This window comes from Bombus affinis, chromosome 13 (genome assembly GCF_024516045.1).
Source record: "Bombus affinis isolate iyBomAffi1 chromosome 13, iyBomAffi1.2, whole genome shotgun sequence".
In the NCBI taxonomy this organism is placed as follows: Eukaryota; Metazoa; Arthropoda; class Insecta; order Hymenoptera; family Apidae; genus Bombus; species Bombus affinis.
Window position 1 is genome coordinate 11,196,404 of NC_066356.1, and position 25,644 is coordinate 11,222,047.

Genomic DNA, 25,644 nt, shown 5'->3' on the forward strand with positions numbered 1-25,644 from the left:
GGGACTCGCAAATTTTCCAAAATTTATCTTCCACTACGTGTACTTCCGTGTTGCAGCGAATCTAATTTATACCTGTGGAAGGCAGATGCGATCGATTATCAGCGTAGAATTGGATTACGCGTGAAGGATTTCGACGGCGATCGAGAAAAGTAATTTTAAGAGAACAGAGAATTTTCGTAAGATAAACGTCGAACCTACTTGATCGGATCGAGTTTGCTTGTTTTCTCGAAATACTCGCACAGCAGGCAACCTACTTGCAATGTATTCGAGCCCATCGCTAACAACCGCGTTATTCCTTCGGATATCCAAACGCGAAACACGAACGACCAAACGCGTATTACGTCATTCTGTGATTGCGTCGAAAAGACGAGACATTCTTTTCCCGAGGATTATCGCCTATAGACATCGCAGTGTATCGTGCGTAACGATGCTCGTTAACGAATGGCCAACGTATCGCGCGACCCAGCAGACTCTGTTATCGTCCGAAAGCTCGGATCATCGTTGTCCCATTCCAACCGATCCAATCATCCCTTTTTTTTTCTCTTTTTTTTCTTTTTTTGTTTGATGCTTCTGTGAACCAATTGTCGCGAAACTTTGGAGCCGCGACGATAAAACGGAAATTTGACTCCATGGTTTTTACGTCAGAACTCCGAGCATACCTTTTACTACGATGCTTTTTTACGATAGTAATCGTACGATGTTTCGTACAAGCGAGTAAAAAATTTGTCAGCTGTTGGGGCGCGTAAAGCCTGGCGAAATTTTACATCGACAAATTCAAAAGCATCGACTCTTTCTGACGATACAATCGACAGGTTACGGTTGATCGAACGTTGATCAAGTCTTAACCATCCTAACTATCGTAATGGCCAAACTTTCCACTACGAAATACACTGAGAAATACTACAAACTACGCAGCAACCCGTGATATATATAATTCTCGCGAACCACAGTCTCGTTCGCAAGTTTCGTCGTAGAACAGTTGCCACAAATATGGAAGAAAGCGTATCTAGTGGGAAATTCGAGCGGAAAATATTATTGTGTTGAAACAGTCTTGAAACGCCGATACATGCTTAAGAAGCTACGACTGCGTGTACTTAGAGATTCAGTCGCTGATCGCTGCGACGAACACGACAGAGGTAACCAAACCGGAGAAGGCAGCAGGTGTGAGCAAAAGGAGAAACGAGCCCGTTAAACGAATTAACGTGCTCCGTGGTCCTCGAACAACTTCCATCCGACTGTGCGACCGACTTCGAGGACGGAACCAACCTATTCGTTTCATCCAGCCAAACTTTTCCCTTTAACGTCGCGGTTTTTGCCGTCCTCTTTGATCTTCCCGCTGCACAGATTTCCACGATTCGTTCTATCTCCTTGGAATCGCGTAGGGTAACGCGGCGAAAGCGTGAGCCCGTGCCGCGCCGACTCTATCAGCGATGCATAATCCGCTCTTACGCGCGTCGCTTTTACGCATCGTTCGACGAATAGTTTTTTTATCCGCAATCGAGAAGCTCGCGATCGTCTCTCTAATTCGCATTATCCGCGCTCGTCGTTCGACTTTCTCGGATAATTAACTGGCCGATGGTGTAGGATTCTTTGCCTAGCCGTAAAGTAAAGAGTAAAGTAGCCGCCACGTATCACTACGAACAATGGAAACTGAAACTCGCGGTTTCGCTTGCAAGTCCTACCAGGTTCTATGAATCGGCGTGAAAAAGCAGCGTTCGATAAAACGGGGGAGAAAAAAAAAAGGAAAAAGCAAGCGAAGAAAAACGAAGTAAAGCGAGATAGCGACACGGATACACGGCGGATACAGGCGAGCAGAAGAGTCATTTGCGAGTCACAGCCTACGAATGCGACAGACAATTCCACTCTCGTAGCGATCAGAAAATCGAGAGGCGCGAGAGCAACGTATATAAATCGGTACATATGCATATTTCGCCTTTGATGGTTAGATTTATTTGCATATTCGGGCAACTATCGAACGCTCCCTTCTCTAAATCGATATATTCAAACACGCATCTGACACGCCGTTGAATAACCAGAGGAAAATAACGGAGATCCAGGCCCGCAGAGTAATACGACAAAACATTGCGAGTTCTCTCTCTCGTTATGCCTGGTACGAATCGGTCGCGATTACGTATGGCGAAACGAAGGTTATCGGTTGGTGTTTCGCTGCCTTAATTGCGTGCAGCGTCAGCGGATAATTGATGAAGTAACGCGATTACCCGTATGGTCGGATAATTCTGTGGATTGTTAGGAAACCGACCATCGTGCAGCGTTGATAATCGATCGCGCGTACAATCTGTTCGTTCTATCGCGCGTGGCAGCGACAGAATAACGAAGCTATTTGTTAAGCTATCGAAATTGTTCCCTTGTCCCTTCGTAACCACGTTTGCGGCACTCGCTCGCTCAGTTTCCCGACGAATCCACCCCCCTCCCTCCCTACCTACCTACCTGCTCGGAGAAAGAACCGTGAAATTACAAAAGTAACAGGAAAATACCTTCTCTCGGCCCTTTCTTCTCTATTCTTCCTTTTCAACACTCTCGAGCCTTTTCGCTCGAGTTTTCCGCTGTTAGCAAACCTCGTGACAAAGAGAACGGATCCGAGGGACAAAGGGATTCTGTTCGAGACGAATTAACCTCCATCTTTTTTTCAATAAACTGACAACTCTGTTAGCCCGGCGTGTGACAATCCACCTCTGAAAACGAATTAACGCGGGCAGCGTGTTTTAAATCGGATGAAAAACAATTTTTCCAGTTGTTTTCGTCGTTAATTTTTCACCAGAGTATAAAAATCGCTACGTACCGCGAAAGATTTAGTTCCGATCGATTTTTCGATATACGATTCCCGAACGTAACTGATAGCGTCACCTTCCGACCAGAAGGCAAACGTCAAACTACTTTCGATCAAAATCGTCGATTCGACGGTCGGTTCACGCGTGTAAGAAACGGCAGAGAAGTCGGAAAGCACTAAAGAAATCATTTTTCGGAAAAGAGAACAGCAAATACGCGAGGCGTACGCAAAATCCGCGAAAATGATGTTCTATTCGACGTAATGACTACTGCGAATAAAATATAATACGCGAGCAAAGATGAAACAACGTAAATCACGCGACGATTAATTCGTTACGTGATTTCAGAAATTATTTACCCTCGATTTATAGCTCGTTAGAGTAAATCACAGAGGACGTGAGAAACTCGTGATTTTTCAAAGTCGGTATTACAGAATGTAGCCATGCTTCCTCGGATAAGGTAGATTTCGCTTTCATCCATCTAAGATTAGACGAAAATCATATTACGGCGAGAAAACCGACCACTATTTCATACGTTTAACTATATTTTACCATTTAATAACACTTAAAAAAGAAAATTTTTTGAAACTTTAACTCGAGAAGATAGGATAAATATACTAAGTTTTTCGACGAAGAATATCGAAGATAAAAGTGCACGGAGAGGATCAAGGGAAATGCGAAGGAATGCGGTTCAGGAAATCGGCATCGTCTATTCGGTGACATTAAAAAAACGATATTTCAGACTGTTCAAACGACGCTACTTTAATCGATACTTGACTCTAAAACTCCTTTTCACAATTCGACAAACTCCTCTGCAATCTCTCGGTGAAATTACGTCGTCCAAAAACGTTCGCTAATCGTCTTGATACCGTTGATATAACTTTCTCAAGACCGGTTCGGGAATCCGTTTTTCGGCGAGATTTTTCGTCCCAGGGAGTTCAGAAGGTATTTGAGTCTTTTCCACCAAGTTTTGTCCGGCCGATGAAAAAGGGCGATCGACCAGTTTCGACAAGGGTATCGCTTTTTCGTCCAGATTTTCAGAGCCTGGCAATGGCAAGGAGGAGACCATTTCCGTATCCTCCGTGATGCTTCGAGGGGCGTAAAAAATTCCAGGCGTTTCGGACGCTTCGGGCATTGCCAGGCTGGGAGCCGCCAAAGTTCCAACCACTCCGATAAACAACGCAATAATCTGTAACGATTCGAAAATGTCGAGTTCCTTTTTCGCATTGATCACAAAACGCGCGACGAAAGCGCGCAAACGCGCGTCCACCATGGAAATCAACGTTCGCGTGTCGCGTCTATAAATTTGAATAACAAAGGCTCGTTCGGATCGGACAAGTTGATTACATTCAAATGACTCGAAGAAAGTAACACCCGGAAAGCAATGGGAACGAACGTAGAAACGTAAAAGGATATTTCAAGTCGAAAATCACAGGCTCGCATAGATCAAGATATTTCAAGTTTCACGCTTAAATCCAAACTTGGCTTGACTAATCGGAACGAGGGCTGGTAAATCGCGCGATATGTGCGCGAAATACGTAAAGGTATAATCTCCGAAATAACGATCTGGTATTTTCGAATTCTACTCGTCAAAGACTAGCACGCGTTACAAAGAAAGGTAGCGAGGTAAAAAAATAAATGACCGAGAAAAAGTAATCGCGAAACGAAACTTCAAATAAACGAACGTGACAACTAAGATCGAGTACGATATCGATCGAAAAGTTGAAAATGTTCCGTGCTCTGGATCGCGTCGATGTCTTACCTCGATCATGTTCGCTCGAACAACCGCGTTCAACTGTTTCCAGATCCGACATACACCGATGACGGCACTTTTATACATATACGTAGGATATACGTGGCGACACTGGTCCCACAACATGAATCGACGTTTTATTACGACGAGCCAAGCGGCCACGACAGTCGCGCCCGGGGCAATGTCTTCGTCGAATTGTTCTTTTTTTCCTCGATCGCATTTCTTTCTCTCTCTCTCTCTCTCTCTCTCGATATCCTGAGAACCTATTTACCTGTTTCCTTGCGCGCTTCGATATCCGTGAGACGCGTCGATCGCTCGACAAAACGCAGATCCGCGTTGGGAAGAGGTCGGTGTGTAAAATCGTAACGACGAGAAGAGGAAAAGCGAGCGCAGAAAATTGCGATCGTACGTAATAGCGATATATGTTCTTCCAATCTGGATTCTATATAGAACTTTCGCCGCTTCTTCGATATCGATATACATCGGCTACATAAATAAGCTATCGAACTAATAAGTTCGAACGCGTAATATTTGCATCGACTCGCACGTACGGGACGAAACGTGGAGAATATTTTATGAATTCGTACGTAAATATTATTTGAACGAGTGGAAATAAATGATTGGCGAGCAGCAGCGGGGTTCGCGATTACGTCTATTTATCTAGAACCGAGCAGGTAAATTAAGAAACAGAAGATCGCGAGGTATTCTTTGAAATTTTGTAACAACGTGCAACGAGTCTTCTCCATATTTCAGTCCCCCTTTTTTCTCCTTCTCGGTTCCTACGCGCAGACGAATAATAATCGGGTTCGCTCCTACGCCGTGCTCGTTTCGTAAAACGTCTCTTTCCACCTTTTAAGGTACAACGACGTTCACGGCGGACAGAACCGATATCACGGCATATCGTAAAGTGTCATAGGCGTAACGTATGGTCATTGGAAAAGTGACGTCATTTTATCCCTCTTCCAAGCGATTACCCGCTATTATAAGCGAGATTTAGTCCCCTGTTGGCGTAAACTCGGACAACTTACAAGGAAGAAGTGACGTCACCTCGTCCATGTACCTTGACATTTCTCGCCGTCGTATCAAACTTTCCTTTCAGCCGTTGTCCAACGGCGATGATCGTCGTGTCGGCATTTACGCGCTTCCGTCGACGAGGAAATTGGAAAATTTGATCGACGTCTCTCACGCTTTTCAGATATCGCTAAAAATAAACTCCTCTACCCTGTACGCGTCTCCTATGTATCCGACGCCCGCAACACGTAGCTGTCTCGACGAACACAATTACAGCGGCGCTGGCCAAAGTATTTAAACACTTACATAAAGCGAAGGAAGAAAAATACCATGATTTAAAAACAGATGGTTCTCGCTAATGACGTAACAATTTCGATTCCTTGAAATTTCGCAAAATCAAGGAACAACGACGAGAGAAATGCGAAACAGTTTATCGGTTGGCGTTCGTAACCGTAACATTAAAAAAGAAGCAGCGTTCGACGATGTAAATTAACTGGTAAAACGGCGTTGTAAATGAAATTGTGCGTTGATACGATGTTGATCATTAACGAGATAACTCGTTGTACGCTTCAAACGGCCAACTGATCCATCGATTTGAATCGTACAGTCGTATTAACGACTATTATGAGACGTTGATACGACAAACAAATCGGGGCGCAAGTAACGTCCTTTCGCGATAATCGGTGTGCTAGACGATCGACGCTCGAATCAGTAACGATCGAATTTTCGTTGGAAGTAACAGCACGCGACTCGGTTTTCACGATTCTTAAATTAGTCGTTGTTCTACGTGGATTCGCGTTCGCGCACGCTGCCTTCGGCGGCTTGCATCGGTTCGTTTTCATCTCGAAACAGAGAAAACCGAAAATACACGGTTTGACGTAGAACGGGCGTTACGAGTAAGCAAACGAGCAAAATCTATCTTGTATTTGTTTCCTTTCGTCTCTACGCTGCGAAACGGATACCTCGGCGGTTGACTTCGTTTAAGAACAACTTCGATTCCACTAATCTCAGCTTGCGGTCCGATTCTACGCGAATTCTTCGCGATTCTAGCGGAACAGCCCTTTCTTCCTCCTCGTCTTCCCTTCTAGATGAGTCGCAAGGAGATTCTTGGAAGAGCTTCGCTTTCGTTTCCCGCGGTCGACGGAATTCTCGACGTGGATCAAATTCTGCAAACGGATCCGTGGAAACAGATCGACGATTTCGTGCAACAAAACTTTACGCAAAACATCTTAAACGAGTTTAACGAACGGCTGACCCTCGAACCGAAACTCACCCCCGTAGGTAAGCGAAAAATATCTCGTTCGTAGTTGCACGAAAGGCGCGTTTTATTCCCCATTTTAACAACAGATAATACGACTCCGGGGAAAACACGAGCGACGTCATCCAGGAGATCGCCTCGTAACGGTGGAGCGAGTCGAACGAACGAAGAAAAATCGCCCAAGAAGAAATTAGACGATCAGCCGGTAGGTGGTGGTGCAAAACTAAACGAGCGTAAAGAAGAAATCGCGAAAAAGAGTGGCAAGGCGAAAGTATCGACGAGGAAAGAGCAGAAGGTTAGCAAAAGCGAAGCTTTTTCTTTCGTTCGTGTTTCCGACTTGCCTTCTACTTGCGACAAAGGTATCTAAGGACGATATAGGCGATACTAAAGAATCGAAAACTTATTCGCAGCAGTTGGAAGATGTCCCAAAAGTAACCGTCGAGAAATCAAGAGCAACGATACCCAATAAAAGAAGCGGAAAGTGTGAAAACGAGAAAAAGGAGAGAATCGTCGACGATCCATCCGAAACGAAACAACAACGTGAAACGAAAGATACAGATTCGATGAACGATCAAATGGAAAATACAGCAAAGGTCATGAGCACGAAATCCGTGAATCCGTCGAAGAGCACGGATTTAAAGTCACCGTTTAGAACAAGTACGCCGAGACGCGACGAAGATTCCGAACAGGACAATCTCACCGGCAAGCAGGCTATCGCTACTACGGAGCACAATATCTCGGCGTCTAATTCTTCCGTGAAACGTAACGCTTCGACGAACGACTGCAGCGCAAGAGATGCTTGCGTGACGAAGGATTTAAGCAACAACAATAACACCGATTCTAAGAAGGACGAGAGTAAGAAAAAAAAGGTAAGATGCAAGCATAGAAAGAAGGAGAAAATAACGAAAGAGAAGAAGCCCGAAAGTAACAAAATATCGGACGTATCGATAAAGACAACGTCGAGATGCAAGAAACACGATAAACAAATGGCAATTACAGGTAAACCAGTGATCGTGTTTGTTTTCGCGTTCGATCGCGCAACTCTTTCGTTACGTCGTTTGTGAGTAATCGATTGTTTGCACGATAGAGACGAAGCAGATCGGTAAAGAGAAGCATTTACTGAAACAACGCCGAAGACGTTACAAAGGAAAGATACGACGGATCGAAAGAAAGGTAGATCGGGCCATGGAAACGTATATTCATCACGTCACACGTATAATTAAGAAAATAGGTTATTTACCAGGTATCCTGTTGCTTTTCGAAGTCTTTACGAGCACAACGTATATATTATGTTTATCTACTTCGCGCGTTTTTTCTTACAGAAGACAGTTCGTGCTCCGATGACAACGACAGTTATTCCGATTTCTCCAACGAATCGTCTTACTGTAGTTCCTATTGTTCCGATAGTTGCTGTTCCTATTGTTCCAATGGTTGCTATTCCTCTTGCGATTACTCAGAGTACTCTCTGTTTTCTTGTTCTTGTTCTTCTTCTTCCTCTTCCCCTTGTTCCTCTCCTTCTTCTTCTTCTGCGCGCGGACTCTTGTTCCGGTCGAAGGCGAAATGAATACACTACGGATTAATGATTTGTCGAACAAAGTTTTTACAAATGAGATTAATGTTGATAGATCGTTAATTTTCTTATAACGTCGTTTACCTTTAAATCCAATTTATCGAGTTAACGTGAAATTATATGTACGTGGATGTTTGTACGAATGAGAGGTATATAAATAAAGAATTTGTTACGTATTCCCGAAAATGTCGAATTTTGTATTCGTTAACTAAACGATAGAATAGTTGCTTTTGTAAGAACGGTCGACGATAAATCCAGCATACCTTGCTACCATATATTTTTCTTGTTTCAGAATTTAGAAGGCGAAGCAAATCATATTCGTAACAGTGTAAATTTGCGCATACAATGGACATAGCGTAGTTACGAGCTGCTCGAACATTACGACCGTAAGAAAAAGATATGTTCCTCGAAACGCACGCATCCTTCAACGAGGTGAGAATGCCTCGACGATAGAGGTGTTACGGGTCTAATGAGTCGAAACGAAATAGTTACGCGATACGTCGTATTACCTATTTCTATCGTAACGGTTTTCTCTATTTATATCTTCGATATTGCCGTCGTTGCACTGGTATGTACGATCCATCCCTATGGACATCGTATACTTGACATACATGTTAAAAATACTTTCTGGTTTAAATTAAATTCCACCTCAGGAGTATGCGTATTATTTGGCCATCGGTAGTACTATTATATTCGGCCATCGTGCGTACGCGTGTCTCACGATCACAAAATCACACGTTCGAACATCGTTTGCCGTTAAGCATACGCATACCGTTATACCGATGCAACGGAGAACAACGAACCTGAGATCGCTACTTTTGCACGTGCTAAGACGAAAGAGCGGAACCACTCGAGACGTATCTGCCGGCGGAAAATCGTTAACTTATAAATCTCTCGTCTCAAGAACGAAATTTACGATCTGAATGGCATTTCCGTTGGTTCAATAGCGGAAAAACACGCATACTCGATACGAGGAAACATCGAGTAGACAGCGCAACGTTTTGATACTATCAATCAACTTTTAGAAACCAAGGAAAACAGAATGTATTTCGCTCACGATGCAAATTCTGCATTTGATCGTGCTCTGATCCATCGATTCTTTACGCGTTAAGCTTTAGCTTCGATCCGGATGATCTTTAGCGTTCAAGGAAAATGTTTACGTTCGACCGAAACAAGAAATCGATTTCTTTGCATTTTCGTTCGTGAGAAAATCGCTAGGAAGATACGAGTCGGTTGAAACTGTAGCGCGCAATTGAAATTAAATTAAATTTAAGACATTGACGCGTCTGATGATTAAAAAAAAAAGTGCAATTTAGCCGAAACTTATTACATCTTCTAGAGATAGAGAATACGACTTGGTCGGAAATAACTGAAAAAAAAAACGGCAGAAAAATTAACATCCGACGAATAAATGCAATTGCATTCAAGACATAATTGACCTTATTTAGAAAGCAATTGGAGAGAATGACAGTTTTTTTACAAAGTAGAAACACGCATCGTTTAATCGTCCATGTTTCATACCCTTACTCGATCTACGTCTGCGCGTGGCGGCCGGGTCTATAAAAGCGACGCAGGGCGTCGCGACGGCTCCAGACGCGACATACGCGCATAGCTGAAAATGTGACATCGAAGGACGTAGCGGTTTTCTTATCACCATCGTTGACAGTTTTTTCAATTTCTGTGAAAGATCGCCAAAACTTCGAAGGCTGTCGCGAGGATTTCCAAGACGATCGCTTCTTGTGTATCGTTGGTATTTATGGTAATTGCGTATCGTGGCGCACAGTGAAAATGTAACTGAAGGGGCAGGCACGATCGTTTGTGACAAGTTCCAAGGTGAAAGCCTGTTCTCAGTGAATTGGACGATTACGTTAAAATTAATTCGTCATTCCGCAGACACGCCTTTTTCATCGCCAAAAGGATTACTACCAACGTGGTAAGTTGCTTAGAAGGCCGTGACACGATGAAATTAAATCTATCGCAATCTATCAGACGTTCAACCCTTGTAAATCGAATCGAACACGTAGTTATCGATTTTAATGGGCAACGATGTTGACAGGAACGAGACGCAATGCGATTAACGTTAAGGACAACGTTAAGCGGATCAAAATTGGAGTATAACGGAGAGAAAGATGTAGCTTAACCGGCAGATACAAATATATCTTTTCTCTCTCTTGCTTTCGTTCTTTCTCTCTCCTTCTTAGCCTTTTAATCGGTCTTTCTCTCAAAGTGTTCGTTAACCGTAAAGACACAAGCCAAAATATTACTTCACTAATCTCTCGCACGCGTTAAAATAGCCCCGGTAAACAGAAACGCTAAATATAACTCGTGTCCAAAAGTTTGTCAGAACAAACCGGTAAGAACCGGCGGTAGTTGTAAGAAAAAATAATCGCCTATGACTTCTACGAATTTACAAAGCGCGATTTGCGTAAAGATACGAGACACGTGTGCGCACGGGATGAAATCGGGAGAAGAATTATTTCGAGAAGAAACGACAGTAACGACGTTACGACCGGCGATAAAATCGAATCGCGTAACCAAAGAATTGTAAACGTCGATCGTTACTTTGCAAATGAATCAGCGTCTTAAAAAGTGACTCGCCATCGGTTACAAAGACGAGGCCGAATCGACCAGTCAATTTTTCTACGTCGATACGATTTCCCGAATCCCGACGTTTCTCTTTTCTTTTATCTCGTGTTCCACCTTAGATAGAAATCGAGACAATACGAACTATAACGAAACGGTTTGACGCGCGTTGCTGCAGCGAAATCCTTGCTATTGATCTAGGCAGCTCAAAAGGTCCTGGGTTCACCCGGCCAACCTCCGGCGTTCTCCCCTCGCCTCTCCAGCCCATATTTCGTCCTTCGCCTACACGAACCATCAGGACGATTTTTCTTCCTATTTTTCGCACGACCTTACAACGAACAAATGCATCGTTCTTCCACTTTAGGAAAACCAACCGACTTGCTTCTCGCTCGTTTATCTTCGTGTTTATAAACCGTATAACACGTATAAGACGTACAAGATAAAAAAAGTAATTAATAGAAAATCGTCGCGTTAATCGTTTAGATATAGAAACTCGATTGTCTTGGCTAGCGTTTGGACGAGCAAGGGCAAGGGCGATTCTGGAATCGCAGCAGCGAGAGTGCGATGCCCTCTGTGACGGAAAGCCGACCAAGTGCTAAACTCGTTTCACGCTCGATCGGCCGTATCGGCGACACCACGATGGTTTGCAATTGTGCGCGTCGATGACGCAAACGAAATGAAAAGACTTTTCATCGAACGTTCGAATTAGGAGGATTAGGGACGCGAGTGTAAGAACTTGCGGCAGGCCGATCGATTTTAATGCGTACGCGTGGCGACGATACGAGTTTTCTCAAAAGTTTTCTTAGAATTTTAATACGACCGGTCTATCGGCCTGATTTCAGATGAAACTTCACGAGAAAAAGGAGTCCGGAATACACAGAGTGCAGGAGATTCCTTTGGAGGAGTTGGATCTGTCGAAGGAGTATGAAGTGGAGAAGACGCTCGGCGAGGGTAGTTTCGCCAAAGTTTTACTAGCGACTCATCGAGCGACGCGAACGAGAGTCGTGCTGAAAGCCGTCCATCAAGAACTCACTACGGAGAAGGACTTTTTCCGCGAATTTCACTACTCGTACCATTTGAGCCCGCATCCGAATATATTGTGCTCGTACGCGGTCGCGTTCAAAGCGGAGAAGTGTTTCGTTTTCGCGCAAGAATACGCTCCTTACGGAGATCTAGCGGGCAACGTGAGAGCCGGAGGGTTGAGCGAGGAAGCGTGCAAAAGGATCGCCAGCCAGCTCTGCTCCGCTCTCGATTTCATTCACTCGAAGCAGCTCGCACACCGAGACATCAAACTGGAAAATGTACTGGTGTTCGCGCTCGACATGTCCAAGATCAAACTGTGCGATTTCGGGTGCACGAGGCGCGAAGGAACTCTCGTTAACAAGATCCGATGCACTTGGCTACCCTTCCAACCACCCGAAATCTACGAAATAGTGAAAAACGAGAGGTACGCATGCAAGAGGAGCGCCGATTGCTGGCAATTCGGCATCGTGCTGTTCGTCTGCCTGACTGGAAATCCACCGTGGCAGACTGCCGATCTGATTCAGGATCCGGAATATTCGGCCTTTCAAAGGTGGCTGAAGAGAAGAACCACCAAAGTTCCACCAACGTTCAGACGATTCACGCCCAGATTACTGCGATACTTTAGGCGGACGTTCGAGCACAAACCTGAAAAAAGGCCGCACGTAACCGAGATCAACAAGTATCTGAAGGATTCCTGGTGCGTAAACAAAATCAGTCACAGCGCCACGTCCACGTTGGTAGACGCTAGCGAAGGAATACCGAGGAGAGGCGACAGTCTACTTTACCTGGACACCGTCCTAGACGACCAACGAAACGTCGACGAGAACAAGAACAAGCTGAGGAAGCTTCTGAATAGTTACGGCCTGGAGACGACGATCGATCAGAAAGTCGTGACCAAGAGGATCTGGGAATGGGTGATGCAGTGCGATTCGAACATCGCGGAGCCGGCATTCGTCGGTAGCCTCGGGACAGAAACCATGTGAGGGATGGTGAAAGCTTCTAGCGAACCTTGCCTTAGAAGCGATCGTCAGGAACGAAAGTACAGTTTCGGTGGCTTCGATGCTGCCCGCGACGAAGACACTTCGTCGTCCCTACAATGTGCCAAAGCAACGTTCGAAAGAGCGGCGACGAACTCGCCATCGATCTTCCATTAGGACGGTGCACCGTCGCTTCCGCACAGCGGCGTCGCGTCGAATTTCGACCGTCGACCGATATGGACGCGAAAAAGTGTGATAATCCTTCTATCATCTTCCTCCACTCGTTACACATTTCTTCCTTTGTTTCCTGCTCATCGTGCCCATTCGACTCATTCGCGTAACGCCGTTCTTCTCATTTTCCTTCCTCTTTTCTTCCTTTCCTCGCTAGATTCCTCGCTACATCAATCTTCTCTACGAGCGGACCAATTATCGACAAATGTATGTGCGTATATACACAAACATGTATATATTATCACGTACGGGCATCTTTTCGTACACTTCCTCTCCCGTGAACGAATCTTCGACGACGAGAATCGCCTAAAAACTGTAGGAAATAGCCGAGTGCGATGAAGGCGAAATTACGGGCGATTCTCTTCCTTTCCAGTAAAGAATACGAAACGTATGTGATAAAACAAACTCGTTAAGACTGCGGCAAATGCGAGCGTAACTGCGATCGGTGTTTTCGGTGTCGACTATAGAGACAATAATGACTGCGGATTTCCTAGTAATTTATTACGTTATGATAATTATACTGTAGTTTAACGAACGGTAACCGGTAGGGGTCACTGTACGAGGCCTTGCGTGAAATCGAACAATTCGTTCCATCGTGTAAACGTATGAAGATTCGAGTAAGAAACAGACGAAGAACGTTCTAAACGCTCGAGACGAAGATGGAGCGAATTTGGAAGAACTCGAACAGAGATTAAGCGGTATTTAGTGTCGTTAAGCGATATAACGTATGTATACACATAGCGCGCATATATTCTTCTAGCAATTTATCGGTAGAAGGAGCGATTATATAGAAATGATCGATGGTACACAATTTGGTAGAGCTACATTACCACAAAACAGCAAGCTACACATACGTAACACGGTTCTTCCCCCGCGTGACGCGAAATTTGTATGTAATTAGCAAACTTGTAGAAACGTTACGAACGATAAACAAAACAGATAGAAGGGAAGAAGTACGAAGTATGAACAACGCGTTAGACCTCCGTTAACGCGAAGCAATGTTTTCTATATAAACGATATCGAAATAAATACATTAAACATAAATAATTGCAATTATCTATGAAATAATCTACGTAAGATAGTGTTCCCTCGAGTCGCTCTAGTCTCTTTCCCAACTACGTTCAGGAAACAGCATTTCTCGCGATTTTATCAGAGTTGTAGCGAAACAAAAAGAAAGAAGAAAAAGTTATCCAAAGAACGTAACAAACCAAGATTACTGAATGCAGTGCGTTTGCTTGGGCGGAGAAAAAAAGATTGTCGCGTATTCCGCAAAGTTCTAACGAACGCAGCTGCTACCCGCACGAGAAACATTTTTCTTTCTCGTTGCCCTTCAATTCCCGCGTCTCAAGTAGAAAAGAGAGCAACTAAGAGGACCATCGAGGAATACTTGACTTTTGACCTTTTCCTTTTCCCGTATCCGTGACTGTCGCGGCCGAACGTGCCACTTGTCCGATTTGACACACCCTTGACCTACGTGATACCTATTTTTTCCATTCGTCGAGTATCGTACTTATTTTCTATATGTATAACTAATCGTTTCGACGAGTAAACGCGTAAAACCGACGCTTTTCGATAAGCGTATGGGAGAAAAAAAATAAAAGATATCGTCGTAAACAAAAAACATTCTTTTGCGAGATACAATCTGAAGATTTCGAGAGAGAGAGAGAGAGAGAGAGAGAGATATGCGTGTAACGTGCGTGGATTTCTTCAAACTTATCCACGGTAGAAACTAAAGTGGAATCGGAAAATTTATTACGCGATTCGAGAGAGAAGCGAACGATTCGCGGAATCGTTGGCTGTGATATTTCGGAAATTGTTCGCGCAAGCAGAACAAGCAACGTTCAAGTTAGAGAACCATACATTTCCCTGAATAACGATCCGTTCTTAACTATTGACGTAGACGCAGTCCAGGAAAAAGCAGATTAGCAAACGTCAAACTGCGCCAACGTGCATTCGGCTTTTATCGTATCTGGATACAATGGATATTTTGGGCCTACGCGTTGCTATTTCCGCGCGTCGCACGTTTATTCCGAATCGTTTGCTTTCCCAAGTTACATGCTTCTCTTACAACGTGCGAATGTATTTATCTCGTGTAGGAACATGTTTACCTACGTACGTCCAAAATTAACACGAGATAGCAGAAACGCGATTAGGGAGCAGTATATTCGATTCAATTATATTTCTTATCGTCGTTCGATAAAATTCCATATAAGTCCACCATATATAAATACCACGCTAATCATTCTTTCATTTGATCATTAGGATCATTACCAAATTTTCAATACTTCTCACCTTTTTACCTAGAGACGCGAGTAACGTGATTTTTTTTCTTTCTGTTCTCTCGTCATACGCTGCCTTTATGTCCTCGCTACTTTTATAAACATACCGAATTTTCGTTTTCAAATCAGCTGTTTTTAAAGATGAGCATATAGCTGATTTGATCAGGCTCCAAACATTTTCAATGGTATTCAAATCGGGAGTGGATATCTGGCCGTGGATATACGCGGATATTCTTCGACATGGTACAGTAATAAATTCAATTAATTCGTTAATATATAATCATCTACGGCTATCTGTAACTTCTTATAGCTGAACAAGTGAAATTTCTACGTATGGTCTCAATTCGATGATCAGAGGCTGTAACAATTGGAAGACGAGTATAGAATAACAAAAATAAATGTGAAAGAAGGAAGAGAAAATGAAACGATATATCGTAGAGGCGTAACGAAAGCACGCCGAGACCGTGAATTTCAAAGCAGAGTGGAAGGGAAAGAAAGTTGAGGCAACGGACGGCACGTCGCCGAGTATCTCGTCATCGATCCTCCGGTCCAACAGCCCGACGTCTATTTTCATATAGGCTAACCTATTTATATATACGGACAATGTTCCACTTTTATCGGCCGATGAGAGCAGCGAGTTACCGCGCGTCACGTCGCGTCAAGGCGCGACATATCAGCGTTGACCGCTGCTCGGAGCACCGTACTAATTTGCATCGCGTTATTCACGTGTTGACCGGTACCATGCACGTTCTATCTCACGAGTATGTATCTTCGCATACGTTACGTAGGTATACCTCCAACTGCTAACATGCCTCCAAGTTTTACGACCTCTTCTTCGATTTCTTTGACGTCAAAGGGGCACTCTCGAGACGATAACACGCGTCTTTCGTTAGGTATCAGCAACAAGGGACTCGACAAATATAATACGACGAGACGAAAATTGTTCGAGTATCAGGGAGAAAAATAGTAAAAATGAAACGGATACTCACTAGATTATAAAGTGTCATCGGACGAGGGCTGAATCAAGTTTTCCTAACTTTCTTGCGTCTTTGAAAATGCCTTCCACAACCTGTCAAATTCAACGACGAATGGCTTTACCAACGAATGCTGGTTAGTCACTATAATGTGGTCAAAGTTTCCAAAAAACGCAGACATGGTCCAGTTTGTGCTACCAGTGATTACTAAATCGTTGTCCACGATCATGAACTTATGATGCATCAGACCATCCTGACATATTAATCTAATCGCGATTCCTGAAACGCAAAATATTTCGGCGTTTGAAAAAAAGAATTAATTCAAATGCTGGTAGCCAATGATCAGATCCAACTACGAGTCTCGATGATATTTATCGCGTACCATTATTATAGAATAACGCCGTTTGTGCGGCATCGTTAGAGCCCATTTGCCGATCCAGTATTATTCGAATAAGTACACCTCGTTTATGAGCGTTCACAATTGCATTTGACAACGAATGGCAAGTGAACATGTACATACAAACGTCCAAACTTTGTTTTGCATGATTCATATAGCTTTCTATATGTCTATAACATTATTTATCATTTGTTAAAAGCCATTTTTTAAAAGCATGATAAATCGCGCATTACCTCAAATATCGAACCGGACAATTGTTTTTAGGACAGGTCATCTTGGTAGTGAAGTGTGTTCGACAAAGAGTAGATTCATTGGTAAAAAACATGACCTCAGAAATGTCATGTTTCGATTTAGGTATCTGTACTTCCAGCACTTTGCGCGTATTTACATAATTACTCCACACGTTATGAACTCTTTTGTAGATATACCAAAGAACTTCCGACGCAAGAACTGCTCCCCCCACTAGCAGAATTTTATTGTTTCTCATTTCTACAACAAAACTTTATATTTTACATTTACAAATAAAAATATAACGTATAATACCACGGAAATTTTATCGGTCTATCTATACACGTTCTCGCGGTAGTGATTTGTTTTACGCGCGCTTGTAAACCACGCCATGTTTTACAGCGCATGAGTGAGTAATGAAAAACCAATCAAAATATCATCGCTCAATGATGTAACTGACAAACGGATAAATATTTATGAGATTTCTCCGAATTTACAAGTACCATTGGAGGCGAATAATACTTAAGGAAATATAGAAACTACACATTAAAATACTATAACCTAAATAATAAAACTTTAGTGTAAATCGAATAACGTTACTAATCTCTTGATTGTGTTGTATAATCATAAATACGATGCAACACACCTGCACATGTACCTTTAAGATCTTTAAAGTGTCGTAATTTCTGTTTTATGGAAAAAGAAACAATCGAATCGGTAAATCGGTAACTTTGCCGCCAGTAATTGTAACAAACAAGCGTAACGCTCGTGAATTTAGCTTTCAGTACTGGCAACTTTTACTCGCCTAGAATTCCTAGATACATTGTGTTGAGATGTTGAGAATATTTCTTACCCCGATCGAAACAACCAATTGAAATAGAATCGCTATTGTATTTAAATAGAAAGAAAATCGATGCAAAAGAAAATGATTAAGCGTTTACCTTTATTGAATCTCGTATAAAAAATGTCTCGGAGTATTATAGAAATCCAATAAAAAATTTGCTAGCTTTGTCCCATTTGTTTAGATATAAATTCTTTATCCCTATTCCAAAGAATGTTACATATAGTATTCAACTGATAAGAACAATCAAACACTTCAGATCTCATAGAAGGTTTATTAATATCAATTCTAATAACTTTAACTTTCCATTTGTCCTCAAATTCTTTTATACGTGCGTCTTCTATTGTAGAACTCGACCATGGCTTAAATCTACAAAATATCGAGATCCAATTAACTATTCTTACCAACAGATAACAAAGAAAAGAGAACTCGATTATGATAAATTACTTTGTCCCTATCACTATATTTGCTGGTTTTTCTTTTATAGCTGCCATAGTATTCATCAAATATGGAACGTCATTAAATCCTGTCGCATCATCGAAAGAAAATACAGAACATATAGCATCTACTTTGTCTTTACAAGCCTAAAAATTTAAGACAATGTCATTCTTTGATATCCCATTTCAATATATCCTATCTTTATACTGTACGTACGGGTAATATGTGATTATATTTTTTAATGCTTGTTTCCGATGTATCCCAGAACTGTAATTTAAACAACACAACTTTGTCCCATATTTTAACTGGCCAAAATACATTCGTCTTTTTTATCCCATTAGTTTCAGTATAATTACTGGATTCTAATACTCCGGCAAGACGAGCTACAACAGCAGTTTTCCCTACTCCAGATCTCCCAACCATAAAAATTTTATATGTAACTTCTTCGATTGAAGATGGTAGGGGAGGTCTTTCAAGAATACCTAAGGGATTTTACAAAGAAAAATAACCAACGAATATATACAATGAAGAATCATTCATTTGACTAACGCTTTTTACCATAAAATCTCCTTTTCTTTGATGTGTTTACATAGAAATGATGCATTAGTGATTCTCCCTCCACAGAATGCAGCCAATTCACATTTATTGCCGTCATTATATAGCTGTTAAAAATCAGAAGATATGGAAGCCTGATAAATTTTCGATAAACATAAGCAACTATAGCAAAGACGCTATATTCTCTATAAGATTAAGGTTACCGTGCGATGATTCTATCTTAAAAGTCGATCGCTGCTCGTAAATTATTGGAAAAAAAAGAAAAAAAAGATAAAAGAGTGGAACGGTTAAGACCCACTTTCTTTCGTACTGTAAATGCCTTTAACTTTAATTCTCAATGACTAGTGAGAATTTTTAAAAATATCACTTCTTTTCTATTCGTATCACCTGGTTTCACCAACTCCAAAAAATGATACATTTTACAAGTGCGACAACTATAACTCACAAATTTGTATGCAACCAGCGGGCTCTACGAATCTCGTGTGCATACGTAACTTCTCAACAAATCCGATAAAATCCCGCCTTCGGAGAACCAATAAGAATTACCACACTCTACCACCGCAATGGGAACAAATAATTCCATTAGCAGTGAAGTTGGCGTTAGTTCAAATAAATGCCACATTGACCAATAAAATCCATTTACAACACGTAACGCGTTGTTTGCAGATGTATCGCCATATTGTATATTTAACGCGGGTCACTGGCGCGTGTATGGCCTTTTCATAAGATTTTCTGCTGAATAAAAGCGTGTGCATTGACAAGAACCGTGAAATATAACACGCGATGGATCCGGAAAAGTTAAAAGTGGTCGAATTACGGACAGAACTCTCAAAGCGTGGACTCGATACGAAAGGCGTCAAGTCAGTGCTTGTTGAGAGACTTCGTAAGGCGATAGAAGAGGAAAATGCAAACCGTAAGTCACTATATTTTTATTCTCTAATCTTACACTGTTCCAAATTTCTTTAAGTATGATATTCTTCGTCCGATGACCAAGGTATTCGTGTATTTCAATGTTGACAAACATTCAAACGAGCCAATAATAAGTCGCCTAACATGTTTTATTAACTTTTCCCGTTAAATTATCTTAGAATGGAAAACGATAACCTGTTTATCGTTATTAAAAATGATCAATAATCGTAAAGAATTTGTTATCGGCATTTCCAATGTTGAGTAGGCGCGAACTATGCGCGCCTTTCTTCTGTTTACGTGTGAATTGTGCTCGCGACGCCACTACATCTCGTAGGTTTTAGAAATAGCAAAATTTTATGCCGTTACTTTTTTATTAATATCTACAATTAGAGTGTAAATACGCAGTATCCGCTATTTAAATAAATATTTTAGTATAAATGTTGCATTTTTTTTTAAGAGTATTATATTTTTGAGTATTCTATTCTTTTGCGAGTTAATACAACGTAAATACTTTTAAATTATAGAAGTAAATCAAGGAAAAGCAAATATCAGTGCAGAAGACACACAAGATGATGCAGTTCAAGAAAAAAATGATGAATCGACAAAAATACCACAGACACCAAAAAAGTCTAGTAGATTGTCAAAAACAGCATCTGTGATGACGCCAAAGGAAGATTCTACAAAAAAATCCTCTAGGAGGACTACTAGAATTCCATACTCTAGTAGGCGGAGGACATCTCCAAAGAAAGCAGATCAGAATGACATGTCTCGTGAACCATCTCCAACAGTATCTGAATCTGCTATGCAAGAGGAAACTATGCCAGATGAAAGTGGTACGCAAGAAGAAATATCTATGCAGGAAGAATCTGTACAAATAGAGGCTCCTGTTCAAGAAGAAAAGCCCTTATCACCTAAAAAGGATGAACAAGAAGAAACAAAAGATTTATTTTCAAGTGTAGAAAATAAAGATGCTAATTCTATGGAAGTTGTAAAAGACGATGATATAAAGGATGCAGATGTTATAGAAAGCAGTGAGAAAGAAAATAACACGAGTATATCACCTCCCGTGAAATCACAAAATGTTGAATATAGCGATGTTGATGTTCCAACATCAATGGAATCATTAGATAATAAAAATGAAACAGATCTAAAACAAGGACCAACAGTGATCAAATCAAACTTAGAAGCAGTAGAAAACACACATATAAAAGAAAGTGAGAATATTGTTTCAAAAGTACAAGAAAATGAGAAATCAACTACAATTTATGACGCATGCGATGATATAGATGATATAAAAAAAGAAGTTAATGAAACAAAGGATGAAAATATAGAATCTGTAGATAATGATCATGTTGTAGAATCTGTTAATGATACTAAAACTACTGACATTCCTGACCCAGAACAACAAATAAATGAGTTACTTGAAGAAGATCAAGACATAGATATCAATGAAAATGATGAATTAAAAGAGGAGAAGTTACTAGAAGATAAAGACATCTTGTCTACTAGCGACAAAGAGATGGACAGTAGCATCGAGAAAAAGCAAGATGAAGAGGTATATTTTATACATTAATTTCTAATTATAATATACATATTACTCATACTTTTATTTTAAAATTACTTTGATTTTTTTTTTTTAGCAGCATTTAAAATGTCCCTTTCACATTTTTACAACATTTATTGGCTTTATCTGCTATAAACTTTATCCGGTATAATCATTACGAAATGTAGAGGATTGCAGTTAAGAGCTTCTTAAAATATCGGAGATGTATAAATTTACGTTTATACTTCGATGTTTGAAATTTTATGTGTTTGAAAATTAAATTTGAAATAGAAGAATAGAAAACGTTCGTTGATAATTGTTTGAAATCGACAATGTTTTCAAAAAGTTATTACTTCCTCTATATTTTATTACACATAAAAGTCTTACTGTACCTGCAAAAAATATTTTTAATCATTGACCTATTTTCGTTTATATGGAAAGGATATAGAAATGTCAGAAGTTAGACACGAAGAAGATGCTGATGTAGATATCAAAGAACAAGATACAAACGACATTGTTATGGATAGGAAGCGGAAAAGATCTCCTAGCCCTATAGAAGATCGACACGAGTCGCCGGCTCCTGTTCTCATCGAGAATGAACCAGAAATCGACGATTCTGCTTTGATACTATCCTGGTGTATGTTAAAAACTAAATGAAAGTAACTGATTGGATCATATGAAACAAATGTTTAATTATTATAAACAATTTTCAGATGACTCAGATTTAAATTTGGTTATTGATAAGGATGGATATTTTACTGCTACACCTATGCACAACGACGGATTTTCACATATGTGGGCTGGAGCAAGAGCATCCTACGGTTTTCTTTGTGGAAAGGTTTACTATGAAACAAAAATAGTGGAACACTGTACTATTAATTCAGGAAACGAAGAGCATCCACATGTACTCAGAATTGGTTGGTCCACTCCTTATACTTCAATGCAACTTGGTGAAGAAAAATTTAGTTTTGGATATAGCAGCACTGGTAAAAAATTGGCGGATAATCAATACGAAGATTATGGGCTTGAATTTGGAAAAGACGATATAATCGGTTGTTATTTGGATGCTACATCTGAAAATGTTATTATGTCTTATACGGTCAACGGAAAAGATCAAGGCGTAGCATTTCGTATCTCAAAAGAAGAACTCAATGACAAACCATTGTTTCCACATATTTTGAGTAAAAATTGTAGCTTCGCTTGCAATTTTGGCCAGGAAACACCATGGACAGAAGTAATTTTACAAGATTACGTTTCAATCGGAAATGTGGAATCTCAATATAAAACTCCTGGTCCGCGAAGGCCAGAGAGGAAAGACGAATGTGAAGTAATAATGATGTGCGGATTACCTGCTTGCGGGAAATCTACCTGGGCAACACAGTACGCGGCTCAACATCCTCAAAAGATGTACAATATCTTAGGACTCAGTAGTCTAATTAATAAAATGAAGGTACGTATTGTAAACGTTGCAGTATATCATTGAATATGCGTGTACAATATTAGATAATTTGATAACTAATATCATTTAAGGATCCCGGATTATCGTATAAAGAAGGGTATAACGAACAATGGAGAATACTTATCGATAAATGTACTGACGCATTAGATAGACTGACGGAAATGGCTTCTAGTAGAAGGCGTAATTATATATTAGATCAGGTATGTATTTAAGTTTCCGAAGATTTTGTCTTTTTTTTTTTTATGTCAAAATAGTAAAATACAATTTAACGTGACTTATATTTTATGAAATGGAATACAGACAAATGTGTATCCTTCGGTACAACGACGTAAAATGAAGAATTTCTGTGGGTATCAAAGAAAGGCAGTAGTTGTAGTTCCATCAGAAGACGAATTTAAGTCACGAACTGTCAAACATAAACCAATAGATAGTAAAGAGATTTCTGATTCTATGCTTTTGGAGATGAAAGGTTGATTTTGGCATTGTGATTTTTACTTCACTTACGTTTATAATAACATATATACTAGTATATACGTGTTGATTCTTTCAGCGAGTTTTAGAGCTCCCGTTGTTGGCGAGTCTTTCGATGTCGTTGATTGGGTTGAACTTAATCGAGAAGAAGGTGAAAAACTTGTAGAAACCTATAATAAAGAGGGAAAAGATGCAGGGTATGGTGAACAAAAAAGAAGTAAACGAGCACGTATAGATTCGAGGTCAGAAAACATTCATGAAAATCGAGGTGACATAAGAAGTAATCGTGATAATAGGGATAATCGAGATTATCGTGACAGACGAAGTAATTGTAAGATTTACAAAAAATGTTAAAATTAATAAAAATTTTCAAAGAAATATAAAAATACCAAGTCTGTTTTACAAAAAATAAATGTTTTTAGATTCCGACAGGAATCGTAATCCTCTTTGGCGAGGTAATGTGGGATGGAGAGATAGACCACAAAGAGGAGGTGGTCACATACGACACGGCAGTGGTTACGGACCCCCCATGCCACGAAGAAGAAGAGGTGTACCTATCCCACTTGTACACCGAGGAATGAATAGAAGAGGTGGTACTGTTGATAGAAGAGGAGGAAACGACAGAGGTCGAGCTTTAGGTTCTCGTCAAGGTGCCCGGTCAAGAGCTCCAATAGGGTAATTATATTTTCTATTCTTTCAGTATTTCCTATAAATTTTTTTATTGAATTTTCTCATAATTATCGATTTTCTCAATAAGGAATTATCAAGTTTCACAACAATCCGTGTGGAGTCAACAAGGCAACTGGCCAAGTGGTCAATCTCAAGAAGGTTGGGGTCAACAAAATAATTGGGGATCGCAACCGTGGGGTAACTGGAAAAGCTATGGACAAGGGTCCTACAATCAAAGCAATTATAATCAACAAGGTTATGGTAACGGAAATTGGAATAGTTGGAATCAGCAGTATTATAATCAGTATTGGGGCCAGCAGCAACAAAGCGGACAAACTACGACAAGTAGCGGGCAGACTACAAACAAACAATAATCTACTAGGATATATGTCACAAGAGTGGAATAGTAAGATACACAAATATCCTTTCTTTTTTTTTTTTTCTTTTTTTTTTCGTAAAAAAGCTAGTTAGAAATGAAGTGAAAGTAGAGGATAATCGTATTTCATAACTTTGATTTATATTCTGCTGCATTGAAAAAATGAGTGTGATTGATACAAGTTTTATTGTATAATCTATTTTCATCATTTCTGTCATTCATTTTGTTATCTTGTTATTGCTAGCACAAATGATACTTCCTATACGACAGCGTGTTATTTCTTTTTCCAGGCTGAACGAACAGCACAACTGCTTTATCTAACGATTCCACAATGGGACTTATTCTCCAAATTGGCGAGAAATAAATGAAAACTTCAAACTCTAGTGTCATCGATACCATCGAATATCGGTACTGATTACACATAGATAGATGGACAAATTTTTCCACGACAATATATTCACAATTTTTGTTCGTATATTTTGCAATGTACGAATTCCAAAGTTATCTACCGCGTTTTTATAACTCGAGCAACAATTTAGATTTTATCGAGTGAAGGCACCGTTACACATGCACCACATGGAATTATTTTGCATTGCAGAAGGCAATTATTAAACGAATTATAATATTACATAATTGCAATTGGAGATTGATCATCGGAAAAAGGCATCTAATGAAGAAAACGTATTTGTATTAAATACGTAGTTCTTAAATAATTTCAAATCAAAAAGGGGGTAACGTATAAATAACATCTTGTAACATCTTTTAAACGAAAAATCGATCAAGAGGAAGGATGTCACGTATGGGTACATTATACAATTAGCATTAAGATTAAAATACTTGAAATGAATAATCGCTCTCAAAACAAATACGTGTAAATATGTACAGATTTTCAAACGTATTACACCGAACGTTTACTGGAAGTCTGTTTATATATTGATAGTTAAAATACCTTGTAATAAAAAAAAGATATTTGTTCCCGACAAAACACGAGAGTGATATTGTATATGATTTTGTCTTATCTTTCTATACTAATGACAATGTACAAAAAAGGAAAATATCGTATCACGAATAAATTATTATTGAATTTGATTTATATGTACGCGCATTTTATTGAACTGATAATATCACCAGATTATGTTTTCGAGAATTGAATGTTATATTTTGTAATGTTACTCTATAATCAAGGATATGCGATTGTTACCCGACGTACTTCCTCCTGTTCCTTCGTTTTGTCATTATCACCAATGTCTTTCATCTTATTCATTAATTCCCCTTATTTCTTTTTTTCTCTTCCCCTCTATCCCCATTCTATC

The 25,644-nt window shown here is 40.3% G+C and overlaps 4 protein-coding genes across 21 annotated transcripts in view; 3 read left to right on the forward strand and 1 right to left on the reverse strand.

Annotated features, from left to right (window-relative positions):
- The window catches only part of LOC126923140 (ciliogenesis and planar polarity effector 2), a 61,068-nt gene extending 41,605 nt beyond the window's left edge, over positions 1 to 19,463 (reverse strand). The window contains exons 1-6 of one of the 13 annotated variants that reach the window (XM_050736300.1): positions 19,350 to 19,463; positions 18,908 to 19,011; positions 18,566 to 18,831; positions 18,359 to 18,495; positions 18,012 to 18,280; positions 17,296 to 17,342 (exon numbers count right to left, since the gene is read on the reverse strand). In XM_050736300.1, coding sequence (XP_050592257.1) covers positions 18,073 to 18,280; positions 18,359 to 18,495; positions 18,566 to 18,831; positions 18,908 to 19,004 — 708 coding nt within the window. In that variant the 5' untranslated portion in view covers positions 19,005 to 19,011; positions 19,350 to 19,463 and the 3' untranslated portion in view covers positions 17,296 to 17,342; positions 18,012 to 18,072. The other 12 variants (XM_050736298.1, XM_050736296.1, XM_050736299.1 and 9 more) reach the window with 12 other exon arrangements.
- LOC126923121 (THO complex subunit 2-like) lies at positions 6,205 to 8,564 on the forward strand. Of its 5 annotated transcripts, XM_050736250.1 has the most exons (6): positions 6,206 to 6,446; positions 6,639 to 6,831; positions 6,898 to 7,103; positions 7,219 to 7,807; positions 7,896 to 8,051; positions 8,131 to 8,564. In XM_050736250.1, exons 2-6 carry the CDS (start codon positions 6,639 to 6,641, stop codon positions 8,370 to 8,372), a joined length of 1,386 nt encoding a protein of 461 aa, XP_050592207.1. In that variant the 5' UTR covers positions 6,206 to 6,446; the 3' UTR covers positions 8,373 to 8,564. The 5 variants fall into 5 exon arrangements, with proteins under 5 accessions (XP_050592209.1, XP_050592211.1, XP_050592207.1 ...); XM_050736252.1 differs by having other exon boundaries at positions 6,205 to 6,831; positions 7,222 to 7,807; XM_050736254.1 differs by having other exon boundaries at positions 6,205 to 6,831; positions 6,898 to 7,013; positions 7,222 to 7,807.
- On the forward strand, positions 9,978 to 14,239 carry LOC126923129 (serine/threonine-protein kinase meng-po). The gene is made up of 2 exons (XM_050736270.1): positions 9,978 to 10,311; positions 11,804 to 14,239. Exon 2 carries the CDS (start codon positions 11,804 to 11,806, stop codon positions 12,965 to 12,967), a length of 1,164 nt encoding a protein of 387 aa, XP_050592227.1. The 5' UTR covers positions 9,978 to 10,311; the 3' UTR covers positions 12,968 to 14,239.
- A 91-nt stretch (positions 19,464 to 19,554) lies between the features above and the next one.
- On the forward strand, positions 19,555 to 25,424 carry LOC126923101 (heterogeneous nuclear ribonucleoprotein U-like protein 2). Of its 2 annotated transcripts, none has more exons than XM_050736190.1 (10): positions 19,555 to 19,817; positions 20,338 to 21,368; positions 21,798 to 21,993; positions 22,070 to 22,806; positions 22,887 to 23,015; positions 23,116 to 23,284; positions 23,366 to 23,617; positions 23,709 to 23,961; positions 24,044 to 24,361; positions 24,622 to 25,424. In XM_050736190.1, exons 1-9 carry the CDS (start codon positions 19,688 to 19,690, stop codon positions 24,327 to 24,329), a joined length of 3,183 nt encoding a protein of 1,060 aa, XP_050592147.1. In that variant the 5' UTR covers positions 19,555 to 19,687; the 3' UTR covers positions 24,330 to 24,361; positions 24,622 to 25,424. The 2 variants fall into 2 exon arrangements, with proteins under 2 accessions (XP_050592147.1, XP_050592148.1); XM_050736191.1 differs by having other exon boundaries at positions 23,366 to 23,611.
- The last annotated feature ends 220 nt before the right edge of the window (positions 25,425 to 25,644 follow it).

What these genes read in the sequence shown, in the direction of transcription:
- LOC126923121 (XM_050736249.1), top strand. Translation starts at nt 6,639, where the DNA reads ATGAGTCGCAAGGAGATTCTTGGAAGAGCTTCGCTTTCGTTTCCCGCG. An exon ending in CGACGAGGAAAGAGCAGAAG is followed by an intron (nt 7,104 to 7,218) that starts GTTAGCAAAAGC and finishes ACTTATTCGCAG; the next exon opens with CAGTTGGAAGATGTCCCAAA. An exon ending in TAAACAAATGGCAATTACAG is followed by an intron (nt 7,808 to 7,895) that starts GTAAACCAGTGA and finishes TTTGCACGATAG; the next exon opens with AGACGAAGCAGATCGGTAAA.
- LOC126923129 (XM_050736270.1), top strand. Translation starts at nt 11,804, where the DNA reads ATGAAACTTCACGAGAAAAAGGAGTCCGGAATACACAGAGTGCAGGAG.
- LOC126923101 (XM_050736190.1), top strand. Translation starts at nt 19,688, where the DNA reads ATGGATCCGGAAAAGTTAAAAGTGGTCGAATTACGGACAGAACTCTCA. An exon ending in TGCTTTGATACTATCCTGGT is followed by an intron (nt 21,994 to 22,069) that starts GTATGTTAAAAA and finishes AACAATTTTCAG; the next exon opens with ATGACTCAGATTTAAATTTG. An exon ending in GTAATTATATATTAGATCAG is followed by an intron (nt 23,016 to 23,115) that starts GTATGTATTTAA and finishes AATGGAATACAG; the next exon opens with ACAAATGTGTATCCTTCGGT.